This window comes from Ochotona curzoniae, unplaced genomic scaffold (genome assembly GCF_017591425.1).
Source record: "Ochotona curzoniae isolate NIBS_2020 unplaced genomic scaffold, NIBS_Ocur_1.0 contig_2692, whole genome shotgun sequence".
In the NCBI taxonomy this organism is placed as follows: Eukaryota; Metazoa; Chordata; class Mammalia; order Lagomorpha; family Ochotonidae; genus Ochotona; species Ochotona curzoniae.
Window position 1 is genome coordinate 1615396 of NW_024465556.1, and position 14120 is coordinate 1629515.

The window sequence follows — 14120 nt, forward strand, 5'->3', positions numbered from 1 at the left end:
TGACTCAAGCGTTGGGTCGCTGTACCCATGTGGGAGACCTGGAAGAGACTCCTGACTTCAGCAGCCTCAGCTCTGGCCATCACAGCCATGTGGGAAGTGAATCAGCACACTGAAGACCTCTCGATACCTCTCCTTCTCAATGTAAGTAATCTGACTTTTAAATAAAGATAAAGAAAATTTTTTGTAAAGATTTCTTTTTTTTTTAATTTTATTGGAAAGTCAGATATAAAGAGAGGAGGAGACAGAGAGGAAGATCTTCCGTTCATTGATTCACTCCCCAAGTGGCCACAATGGTCAGAGCTGACCCAATCCAAAGCCAGGAGACTGGAGCTTCTTCCAGGTCTCCCACACGGGTGCAGGGTCCCAAGGCTTTGGGCCGTCCCTCGACTGCTTTCCCAGGCCACAAGCAGGGAGCTGAATGGGAAGCGGGGCCACCAGGATTAGAACAAGTGCCTAAATGGGATCCTGGCGCATGCAAGGCGAGTATCTTAGCTGCTAGGCTACTGCACCAGGCCCCAAGAGAAATAGATCTTAAAAGTAAGAGCGAGATGAGGAGAGGGACTGGGATTATTGATGGATATCATAACCTCGATTTCCGTTCTGAAGTCGAATTAAGTAAAAATTGGCTTAACCTGGAGAAAAAAGTCCTGATTCTAAAAATTTCAAAAACTACAAATGTTTAATATAACATTGTTCTGTTTCCCATCCACAGAATGCTCTACATAAGTTTTTCCATCCATCTGGAGTGATTTAGAATATGTTATTCTGGGAAATGGAGAGGTACCTAAAATTGGTTTCTATCGAATGTTAACAAGTTTTTTCTTATTTTACCACTCAACAAAATAGATTTCTTAACAACTCATTGTAAAAATTATCCAATGAATAGGCTGTTTGCTTTCAAATATACTGCAAAATTTGTCACAGACTCAACAATCTTTAATTTCGTGAATACCAAAAGAATTGCAGATCAATGCAACTATAACACTTAAGAATGTGAAGATCAAAGATAATTCTTGCTTTTTAGAAGCACAAATCAACTTCACTATGTACTGGTATTCAAATTGTTCTAGTGCAATAAATTCTAAACCAAGTTTCAGAAATGTGAAGCTTCATCATGTTTGCTCTTTTAAAATGCTACATTATAAGGATTTCATGATACTAAAACTCCAATACAATTAACAGCTAAAATTTGTAAACCTGATATGAATATGGCAGCATGAAGAGAAAAATAATAAATGAATGCATTATTTGCTCATTCAGAAGTTGAAGCAATAACAGACTTTTAAAATTCAGAAGAAAAAATGAAAATCAGCAATTATCTTTTTAAAAGGTGTTTTCCAGAAACTGGAGGTAATGGGTTGGGGTCATGGGGATAGTGAATGGGGAGATATTGCTGAAAGGCTACTAAGTTTCAGTTAAACAAAATAAAAGTCTGGAACTGACTAAACAACATGGTGACTATAGTAAATAATAATTTACTATGCACCTGAAAGCTGCTGAGAGGAAATCATAAATGTTCTCACCACTGGACATGCAGTAGAGGACAAGTTTGTAAAGGACTGATATGCTACTAGCTTGACTGTAATAATCTTTTCATAATACACATATATACAAAAATAAAACATCAGATACCATCAATATATAACATATGCATGATTTTTATTTGTCAATTATACCTCAAGAAAGCAGGAAGGAAAGGACCAGGAAGAAAAAAAAATCTATTTCAACGAATTCTTACATTTAAAGAGAGGAAAACATCAAACTCAACTTACCTTTTTGTCTCTGGTCCTTACTTCTCCATAAAAATCTAGGGCCTCTTGTGCCTTTAAAAATTTGCCCCGATGTAATAAATATGCACAAATCATTACACCAGTTCGTCCCTTTCCAGCTTTACAGTGAATTGCTGCAACATGATTGTCATCTTCACTTAGCCATTGGTCAAGATCTTCACAAAATGGTTTGATAAGTTCTAGTTGTGGTGGGTTATGGTCTTCAAAAGGATATTGTGCAACTGTGGAAAAAAGATAATGTCAGAGTTAGATAAGCATCTCTTCTAAATTTTTAAATTAAAAGTATGTAAACTTTAGAAATGTTGCAGATCAACGTACTGGATGTTTAAAAAAAAGTAGTGAAAAAAAAATCCATTAACTGCTAACTTTCTAGGTTTTGAATCTTTTCTTCATATCTCTTACATGCACTAACCTGACAGGAAAAGTCAAGAATTACTGTCTCTACTTTATGCACAAGGAAATTATACTAAACGGGGACATAGAGCAGGGCACATTTTATAACCAGTAGAGCTGGACCCAAAATGAAATGTCACATAATCCTTACATAAGAACTCTCAATGAATTTTCTAACAAAAGAAGTAATAATGTTTATCACCAGAATATTTCAAATAAAGTATAGATAACTAATAGAATCAATTACTGAAAGGACTGAATTTTAAATTTCATAAAAGAAAAATATTATATGTGTTATTTAAATGTGGTCTTGCAAATGTTAGTGTTTTCCACATGACTTAAAAAGCAGTAACAGAAGAAACAAAAAAATTACTTACAAAAAGTACAGAATTGTAGTAAAGTTGACCAAGTGAGGTTTCAGGCCTTTTTACATGAATTATTGAGAATTCAAGATTCTCCTATTCCCTATAGTCAGAGTTGAGGCTTTTTAAAAATTATTCTAGAAATAGAATTTTAGATACATCACTATTTTTTTCTAAGATTTATATTATTTTTATTGCAAAGTCAGATATACACAGAGAGGAGGAGAAACAGAGAGAAAGATCTTCTGTCCAATGATTCACTCCCCAAGTCACCGCAACAGCCGGTGCTGTGCTGATCCAAAGCCAGGAGCCCAAATCCTCTTCCAGGTCTCCCATGTGGGTGCAGGGTCCCAAGGCTTTGGGCCGTCCATGACTGCTTTCCCAGGCCACAAGCAGGGAACTGAATGGGAAGTGGGGCTGCCGGGATAGAACCAGCACCCACATGGGATCCCAGAGCTTTCAAGGCAAGGACTTTAGCTGCTAGGCCACCCAGCACCAGGCCCCAGGGATACATCACTATTAAATCTTACCTTCTTAGTTTGTACCTTGGGTCCAGCCTACTAAAGGTCTTAAAAATCCTACCCGTTGTTTGCATCATCTATGTCACCAGTGTGACACAGGATGCAATCTATCATTAAGTCCTTTGCTATGATGGGAGAGTTCTTGTGGTAGGCAGTAACTACTGTTAGAAAGAGTCAGGAGAGTTTTCACTCAGTCATCTGTAATACCAATCCATCGTCACTTTTGCAGGGTCACAAAAGCATCCGGAACAATTTGCTAAAACTAGATAAACCTTAACTAGGGCATGCTTTGCCTAGGAAGCAGTAGTCTCAGCTCAACAACAGCAACAACAAAGATTCTTGCTGAGTCTCTATTGGTTCTCAGTCAAGGTGCCTCAAGTGTCTAAAAGTTCATTCTGGAGCCCTCAGCAGCAATCAATGGCAAGTATGTATATCAACTTGTACCTCATGTCACTCACTATTTTTTGAACTGCCTTGTCTGCCATGCCTCTCATGGTTTTACCTTAATCATTGTTTAAGGAATACATGAGGAAGTTCCCGGAGATTCCAGAAAAGAATTTACCAGTGGTCAGGGTAGAATTCATTTAAAACAGTTTCAGCAGATTCCATTTTCCCATAATATTATATCTGTACCATCTTTTAAGTCATTCCAATATAGATGTGTTAATTAGAATTACTTTCTAGTCTCACTGTCACACAAAATCTTCCAAACTGAAAAATCCTTCTTTATTATAATGGTCTAGGAATTTTTACTTCTTAAAAATATCCTATACTTCAACCTGCCTGATACTAGTGACAGTAGGTTCATGGATACTTACTTCCTAAAGCACAACAACAAAATGATTTTTTCAAATTGTTTAAGGCAATCCTTATCACAGATATTTACCTCAGTAATAAACTGAATGATTCATTAAATAGGCGAACCACTTTAAGTTATACAACATCTAACCATTTACATAATACTTACCTCTGCAGTTAAATTTGGCGGTGTCATAATGCCTTTCAGCACATCTACAAGAAAAGTTTAAACAGGGCATTACCATTCTGTATTTAGAAGGAAAAGCATTAATATTAACAAAATTTACTGAACCTTTATAATGTACCAGGTATTGATGCAAGGTGTTTTGTATTCACTTCATTTAATCCCAATAATTTTGTTGTAGGTATTGTTACTATTCCTAATTTATAATTAAGAAAAGTGACAGTTAAACAGTTACATGTATGCTATCTCACCATATACATTTCATTTAAAAAGTTGTGATATTACTAACAAACATCACTGCAAATTCATCTGCATGTTTACATTTCAACTTTTTCTATAGAATTTTGTATGCTAAGGAAATATTATCTTTGCACAAGTACTCAAATAATAGACCAGGTTTGACATTATATCAACTTCACAATGGAACACATCCAATTCTCCAACCATTACTAAAAAAGATGTTAAAAAACAGTAAAAACACAAGGGAAAAGAACAGTAGAGAAAAATGGAATGATATTAATCTACTTGGAAACACAAACAGCCTAAAATAATAAAGGAATAAATAAAATCAATATAAACTTTAAAAATGCTGATAGTATTACAAGAGAATGTTAATATATGTATTTGCCTTTTTAACAGTAGAGGTATTTGTCATTGTGTTCTGATTTACTTGTCACTAACAGGCCATGATTAAAGTAAATGATGAATAGGTTCTGAAAGGGATACCACGTCAAATGTAATCAGCTCAATCCTGGTAAACCCAACTATTATCCAAGCTAATCTTCAGAAAATTATTTTAAATAAAAACTTAAGTATTTGGCTGATTGTTCTTTAGCCAGTAATTCTAAAATTCCCAAGAATCAAAACAACTAACACTTTAAGTTTATGGCAAACTGAGTTGAGCCAAGATTATGAGATTGTATATAGTCTTTAATCAACACACTTAGGAGTCAAATATTTGCAAACTAAGAAAATGAGTACCCAAACACTATCAGACCCAAGTGTGCCAAGGATGTGAATGTGGGCCTGTATTATGGTTAGAGATCCTGCAAACATTTATATAGTTCCTTTACTCCAAAGTTTCAAAATAAGATTCACAAAGGTGGAACTAATTACAAACAAACTGCAACTCATTGAGTTCTAATTGGCGAGACCTGAAATAACTCAACTTTCACAATTATCACTCCAAAACAAATAAGTTTTTTCCTCTTTGGTGAAGTCTATTACATTGAGTTTTGCTGGAAAAAAAATTTACTTAGTAATGACAAATGCTCAAATTTGCATCTTGGCTAAGTAATTTCATACTCACTAATATAAAAAACTGACCAAGAAACTAGTAGCTTCAATACCTTTTCCAATAGATTAAAGAGGAAATATGACCAGTAGTGCAGAATGCAAACAGAGTACAGATAAGGGGGTGGCAGGAATAAAGGACTATGAAATAAGGCTAAGAACCTGATTTCAACACAGCTCAAGAGAAAATAAACATAGCTTTGAAGCTTCATTTTTTCTGAACTTTCCATACTTTCTCAGGATTTCAAGAGACTTGGTTTAAAATAGCCTTCATAAAATAATTCTCAAAAATTACAAGATTAATATAAAGAGAAGAAAGTGGACATGAAAGTCAATAATATCTTCCAGGCTTTTAACTGATCAGGATGATATTCTGCCAGCTCTACCTTCGGACCAGAGATGGTCTCCCCAAGAAACCACTGAATTTATCTGGACAATTAGATACTGGACTCTTTGCTTGGTATATGTTGGCAATGAAAGAATCTCAACTGAATTTGATCTGTAATACTGCAACAAGGTGGAGGAATCCACCACAGGGGAAAGGTATGGGGAGGGGGTGGGGAATCCCAGAGCCTATGAAACTGTGTCACATAATGCAATGTAATTAATTTTAAAAAAATCTCCCAGACAAATTCATCTTACAAAGAAATTTGCCCGTTTGTTGCTTTACCCTCATTACCACATGACAAAGATGAGATTATTCTCATTTTATGAGACAGTTAATATTTAAGAATACTTTTCTCCAAATCATCACATGTAAATGAAACATAGGAACTCAGTGATCACAAAAGTCAAATTTTTCTACTACTGCTTTATACTTCCACTTATAACAACAAAATCCAAAAGCAGTCATAAATTTTAATCACTATGAATAATTCTTATAAGAGCAGGTTTGTCAAGAAAGGTAGAGCAATCAAACTGTGATTAAAAAAAAAAAGTTTCATAAACTGTTACAGATAGGTAGACACGGGAGCCTAGGCTGGGACTGGTAGTGAGCAGAGTGCTCAGGGAAGGGCTGGAAGTCCAGCAGGTAAAACTGTTTTGAAAATCTTCTCAGATGAATGCCATTCCTACAAAACTTAGCTTCCTTTTAATTTTTTTCATGATATATATGAAATACACTTCTCAATAAACCAAAATGAAAGAAACACATATGGCAAATAGGATTTTTAACTGTTTAACATTTAGATTAACTCAAAATATGTAACTCTTTTATTATTACTTCAAGTGACTTATATGAAACAAGATAAATGAAGCATTGAGACAGAGTTCTTATGAAGCAGCAGACAGAACCTCAGGGGAACAGGAAAAGCTTCCAGAGTAGTGAGGAGATTTAGCACAGAATTATTTCTTCAACGAAGGCATCCTTATCTTACAAAAAAAATTTAATACATAAGATTAACAACAAAATACTGATCATAAAGTGATGGAGTATGTCAAGCAGAAAATGGAGTGCAATACAACAAACAGTTAAATAGTTTCCAGTGAACACTTAAGTTCCTCAAAAGGCAAACACCAACACAATCTGTTTCTTGACTTCCCTTCTTCCCCATTCCTACAAGAATACAAATTATGCTGCAGAATAAACAAAATCATTTGCACAAGATGATTAATATAACAAAGTGCTGGTATGCCTGGATGCAGTTAACTAATTGTAACCTTCCCTAAAATAACTTTTTTAATACCAGAAGAAGCTATAAACAGATGCAGTTAATTATTAGCAAGTCAACATGAAGGATTTTTTTCCATATAAATATATCAAAATTGCTATAAAATGTTTAATATAGCAATCAATATGGTATGTTTAGACTATTTTAAGATCTTTACATTTATATGTTTGCAAAAACATATGTATCACATGTAACTGCTAACCTAAAAATAAGACAAAATACACACACGTGATGCTTGCCGGACTCACCCAGAACCATATATTTAAGTAGGGTAAAAAGAAAGGAAGACTAATAAAGTGATATCAGAAATCGAGATGTTCTACAACGTAATTCCAGAAACTCCTGAAGTGAAAAAGTTGGGGAGGTTGAAACAAATGAACATAAAACATAAAGGGGATGCTGGCATAAAGAGTGGGTGATCTGCCACCACATGTACCTGGATGACCTTGATCAACTCACTTAACTTCTCTAGGCCTCAGATTCCCCATCTGTAAAATGAGAAGTTTGAACTAAATGATCTCCTCCAGGAATTTTCCAGTCCTGAAAGTCTATGAGTCCATGTGGGGAAGGGGAATTAAAATACAGTTTAAAAGTTATTTCCCTCCCCCCCCCAAAGTTACTCTCAACTAATAGATGTACATCAACCTGGGAGTCCAATGTTTCAAAACACAAAAACAAACAGACAGCAATGTTCCCGGGCTACCCCCTAATGACAACTTTAACCATAACAATATAAATGACCTACAATACTGCTAGAACAAGCCTAAGAGCCAAGTTTTGGAAGCAGGAAGCCACTACATACAGGAATGAAAAGAATTTCCTTCCCTTTCTTTGGACATGTAAAAGCGGAATGAAACTCTGACAAAGGCAGAATTTGTTTGCAGTGTCTCCCAATCTCCTTTGTGCAACCCTGAATCTCCAATCCTGAGAGTGGAAGCCTGAAAGGTCTTTAATTTAATGGATCTAAGGTTTGTTTAATGGATTGCAACTTTTGATAGTCTTGGACTTTTGTCTTTAATTTCAGAATCCCATTGTTCAAAAAGCTCAAAGCTTTGCAGTTCTTATTTTCTTCCAAAGATTCACTATGGCACTGTTTTACCTCATCACTACATTTTCTACAACGCAGATCACTTAAGAGAAGCTATTCAAGAAAAAAGGAAGGCCCTAAAAGCACACATCACTGAAACTCAAACACCTTTTGCTTTCTTTTTATCTCGTTACCTATTATCGAAGCAACACCCCTCACTCAACACAATCTGCTCATGATGAATTTCCTGCCATATTTCTAAATACTAGTATGCAAACATACTGCTTACTTGCCACTCTTTCCATCTGGTATATGTCATTTCCTCTCCTTGGAGGTCCACAGTCAACCTTCACTCACTCTTATCAGTCTCCTGCTTCTACTCTGGACACCATCCCATCAAAACTTTATTAGAAGACTTCCCTATTGCGTTCACTGTCCTTCCCTATTATTTCCACTATCCTTTTCATCATTCTCTCCTACACGGGGGGTTGCTTTTATATTATTTTGTATTATAAGACCATAAATTACTCTAGGACTAGAATTGTCTTTTTCAACATTGTGGCTCCCTTTTACAGCATGAGCTAAATACAGAACAAATGTTCTTCCTCAAATCTGAGGAATCCACAAAAGCTCACTAGAAGTACTCTGCACATTTCTGAAGTATTACTAGGAGAGAGATATTATTGAAGGTTTAAAAAGAACACTCTTCAAGCCAAGGAAGCAGAGGTAATCTTTCAACCTTTTTGGCAGAAACTTATATGCCCACTGGGGAAAAAGAAAATTTCGCTTTTTTAACATTTGATGAAAAATTCTAAGAGTGAATTAGCAGGCTCAGTGCGGTAACCTAGTGGTTAAAGTCCTCACTTTGCATGCACCGGGATCCCAAAGGGGCACTGGTTCACGTCCTAGCTGCCTCACTTCCCATCCAGCTCTCTGACTGTGGCCTGGGAAAACAGGGGAGGATGGCCCAAAGCCTTGGGAAGCTGCACCCACATGGGAGACCCAGAAGAAACTCCTAGCTTTGGATCAGCTCAGCTCTGGCCATGATGGGAACTAGGAGAGCAAGCCAGAAGATCTTTCTGTCTTTCCTTCACTCTGTAAATTGACTTTCTGATAAAAATAAATCAGTGTTTTTTTAAAATAAGAGCGAATTAGTACATGTAATTTCCCACAGAAAAGTTTTACTGTTGTGTAATTTATAGATGCCTCCTGGAAAAAGCACGTATTTCATGTACCATTTCAGAATATGGTCAGTATTTGGGGGTGGAAAAACAGCTTTCAAGTGCAAAAATTGTAAAGTATTTCCTTTCTTTTTCTCCTTTTAATATCTCTAATCAAAGTCAAAAGAAAAAAAAAAACAGAAAGTTAAGGTTCAACTCTCTAACAGGTGAGCAATTGTTAAAGCCCTGTTCCAAATAAGAGAAAATCCAATTCAATATTTTTGAGAACCTATTTTTTATACATAGAGAATACCTATTGCTGTTGACCCTAGAGACAGAAAATAAGCAAAATTATATTGACACTGTATAATACCTCCATGAAGATTCATTAACGAAGTTTTAATAGAAGTTCTGCAGTAAATTATACACTTCACATTACTACACAACTACCAGCTCAAAGATGGGCTAAAGGCCAAGTCATTTGAAGCAGATTAAGTAACATGAAACCATGCCAACATTGTTTTACCTCATCACTAGGCTTTCTAAATGACCAAACAATGCTTTCATGTAGACTTCTTGCACTAACAGTTTAAGAAATATAATTTTCTTAAAATACATCTTTTCTTACTCTAATAAGAAAATAACTTTTACTTAATAATTAGATGATTTGCAAACATACAAAGAGGAAAATATACTTACAGATTGTATATCTTGTAATGGTTTTTATGCTTTGAATCCAAAAACCTTAAAACAAAACAAACAAAAAGCCACCATTAACAAAAATCAGCTAACACTTGAAACTACATTAATATATCAAGGAAAACCAAGATCTGCCATGTTAAGTAAAAAATAAGTAACCACATGAGTCTTTCCTCAATGGATATGAAGTAGTACTTATGTTATTCTTAAGCAATTACTGCATTTTAGATTTATATAACGCCGCCAGAGCTTTTCACAGACTGAACATGCTCATAAGTTTGTCTTCAGCCTAATAATGAGATTGAGTATTCAGAAATAACATCTTTAAAAACCAAGATTAGCATTTAGCATTTATTCACCTGGCTTATACATGATTTGCAACAAAGTTACATGCAACCAAGACTTTTTGAAAAACAAAACCTAAAAACTATCAAAGTAAATAGAATTTATCAGAATAAAAAGTCAAATGGAAAACAGAAGACTGAAAAAAAGACAGGTTCCAGAGAGTTGAATATATGATTTTGTGTTCAAAACAAAGCAAAATAAAACATTCAGAAGGAACAATAAAATATCCCAAACTAAAAGATGTTTTCAAACCAAAGGAGTACATTAGTCGGCAAACTAATGGAAACAGGCCCAAATAGAAACATTCGAAATCTCTGAGTACCAAGGAGACAGGAGACTTAAAGCTACCTGAGGAAAAAACAAAAAAACAAAAAACCACACATTTTATAAAAAAAAAAGTCTAAAAACAAAACATTATTACCCCTTTTAAAGGCAACACCAGTCTCCAAGAACAACTGGGCAAAACTGTTCTTAGGTTTTGAAGGAAAAAATTTCCTGTCTAATATTCTATACCAAGACATTGTATAAATCCAGTGAGAATATACAATAAAGGCATTTCAAAATCTTCAATAATTTGCTTCCCATACACTTGCCCTAGAAATGACTAAGAGATGTGTTCCACAAAAACATAAATCAAAGTACATGAAAGAATATGGCAAATGGCAGGAACTGAAGAATCCAACTCAGCGGAAGAGCAGAGAATCCTTGTTAATGACAGTGAAGGGATAGCTCAAGCTGACTGCCACAAAGCAAGCTTACAGTTACTAATTCAGGTTACTGTACATCAGAAGGTTTTTGAAGCTGTGCTCAGTATGTTAAGAAATTTATAAAGTTAGGGGCATTTTTATGAACACATTAAAATCGATATCACAAAGAGCTAAAAGTGACATGAAAGACACAAATCCAGCAAGAACAGAAAAAGCAGACTTACAATATCCTGTATTGCTTCATTATGGATTACATTTATCTGGTTATAATCACATAAAGACTCAATATTGTTATAACCAAATTTACTGGAACAGGGAATAGCACAGGAAGGGTGTGTGTGTGTGTGTATGTGTGTGTGTGTGTGTGGTGAGAGTAGTGAAAAAGAGTCCATGAACTTAAAAAAGATCATGCTACACAGTGGTATAGCAGTACCTCTATGTCAGTGATAGAAATGATAGCACTTTGCATCATGTAGGCCATGATCCTTAAGAAAAAAAGAAACATGAGGTGGTCTCTTATAAATGTGAACCTAGAGGCTCTTTTCTGACACAGAAAAGGAAACAGAACTGAACTTCAACAAGGATTTTCAATGAAGTTAAGAGCAGATCTGAGTTCTGGGTTGCGAGGCAGTTGCTATTCTTGAAGCATGTAGGGAAGAAGGGATGAACAGGAATGGAGATCAAAGAAGTGTGACGGACTTCACTTGGCCTGAATATGTTCTAAGCCTGACAGTTACCACATCTACCGTTAATTTAAATGGAACCTGGCACCTGATGAAAATAACAATCCATATTCCTTATAACAATTCAACATACAGTAAAATTATTACATAGAAAAAGCAGAAAAGCATGACTCATAACCAAGGAAAAGGAAAGAGAAAAAAAAAAGAAAAACGAAAAAGCAAACAATAAACAGATTCCAAGATGACTCAGATTCAGACTTAACACACAATGGCTTTAAAGCAGCTATTATCAATATTTACAGGGTGTAAAGAAAAAGGATATGATGAACGAAAAGTTGGAAAGTTTCAACAAGAAACAGCAAATAGGGAAAACAGAAATTTTAGACTTTAAAAGCACAGTAGAAAAATCTACTGGATATTCTCAACAGAAAACAGCAAATTACAGAGGAAAAGTATGGTAGATTGTATTCACCAAAAATTTGTGTAGGCATGTGCAGCGTGACAAGCAGTATAATAGACAGGGTTTTTAAACAAAAACAACATACACACTCCAGCTACTGAAAACCACAATCAAGAATGTTCCTGCCAACTTGAGAAATCAAATGCAGAACCAGCCTTCATTTTAAGGTATCTCATGTGTAAAACAGCCCAGTACTGGGCAGTTCCCACTAATCATAAAGATGTGAAAAAAGAAAAATTAGCATCTAAAAAAGCAAAATAATTACATGTTTGCTACAACTTTCAGTAACTAACTTGTTATTGGGTAATCATATGTATTTCCCCTGCTGTATTTATGTTTAATGAACATTCGCTCTTAAAACTTACCGTAACTACAGCTGCTGCCACTGTTAATACTTAACTGGAGTTTTTGAAAACATAATGGAACTCCAAACATTCTAATGCTTAAGTACTGTCTCGTGACCAGCTACAGATCATTTAAATTCTGAGCTAGATATATATTCAATACAAGAAAAGCGGCACACTATCTGGGTGAACATGTACTTATAACTCTTACCTGCACAGTACTATTACATTACCTCATGTTACACAGAAAAATGAAATCAACAGCTTTTTATACAATTCCACTGAGAAATAAGGACTCCCTGTATTCAAAACAAAATTCTATTGTCTTTTAATAAGTATAAAAATGAAGGGAAATGGAAATACGGAGGAAGTGACCTAATAAACAGCCAAATATTTCTCTAAAGAAGTCTCATTTTGTGTGTTTCTCAAAGTGCATGAGAATTCCAGTGGATCCATAACTTGCCAACCCTTGTTAACCCTTCAAGATTTAGCCATTCTAGTAAACATAAAACAGCATCTCACTGTTTTAAATTGCCCTTGTTGAATGGTTTTAAATATCTTTTTATATATTCTTTTGTGATGTTTCTATTTATATTTATGCACTTCTCTTACGGGGTTATTTTGTCATTATGAAGTTGTAATGTTATCTTTACACACTGCAGTCAAGTAAGAAACCTGTTATGAATATTTCCTACAACATGGTGCTTGCTTTTTCTTAATTGTATCTTTCACACAATCAACATTTTTAATGCTGATGAAATCCAATTTGTCCATTCTTACATGGTTAATTTTATATATAGTAAAAAATCCCTTAACCACACGCAAAGATACTCCTCCTGTCTTTATTTCTAAGACTTATACCTTTAGATCTAACTTTTTAGATTTCCAACAACTTTTTGTTTGTTTCTTCACGATTATTTCATTTTTATTGGTAAGGCAGATTCAGAGACAGGAAGACTCTCTCCAAATGACCACATCAGCTGGAGTTAGGTCAATACAAAGCCAGGAGCCAGGAGCTTCTTCCAGGTTCTCTACATGGGTGCAGGTGCCACGGGTTTGGACAATCCTCCCCTGCCTTTCCAGACCATAGGCAGGGAGTTCGATGGGAAGCAGAGTAGCCAGGAAGCAAACCCACGCCAGTATGGCATGTTTGCACCTGCAGTTGGGGAATTAGCCAATTGAGCCATCCCACCAGTTTCATATAATGACTTATTTTTTATATGACAAGAACTATTACTCAAGGTTCATCTCGTGTTGATCCAGTATCACCTGCTTAAAAACTAATCTTCCCTACAAAATAATCTCAACAAAATCTTTATTAAAAATTAATTTGTTTTTCTGACATTTCTACTCTGTTCTACCATCAGTGGTATATAACCCAGCATTTTTACCCTTTTTTATTTATTTATTTATTTTAAAGATTTATTTTTATTATTTTGTTATTGGAAAGGCGGATATACAGAGAGGAGAGACAGAGAGGAAGATCTTCCGTCCGATGATTCACTCCCCAAGTGAGCCACAACAGCCGATACTATGCCGATCCGAAGCCAGGAGCCTCTTCTGGGTCTCCCACGTGGGTGCAGGGTCCCAAAGCTTTGGGCCGTCCTTGACTGCTTTCCCAGGCCACAGGCAGGGAGCTGGAAGGGAAGCGGGGCTGCCGGGATCGAACCGGCACCCATATGGG

The 14120-nt window shown here is 35.5% G+C and overlaps 1 protein-coding gene across 1 annotated transcript in view; it reads right to left on the reverse strand.

Annotated features, from left to right (window-relative positions):
• The window catches only part of PTEN (phosphatase and tensin homolog), an 82324-nt gene that overhangs the window by 28433 nt on the left and 39771 nt on the right, over positions 1-14120 (reverse strand). Inside the window, exons 3-5 of the mRNA XM_040975765.1 lie at positions 9898-9942; positions 4034-4077; positions 1773-2011 (exon numbers count right to left, since the gene is read on the reverse strand). Of these exons, the coding sequence (XP_040831699.1) occupies positions 1773-2011; positions 4034-4077; positions 9898-9942 (328 nt within the window). The remainder of the gene's footprint in view (positions 1-1772; positions 2012-4033; positions 4078-9897; positions 9943-14120) is intronic.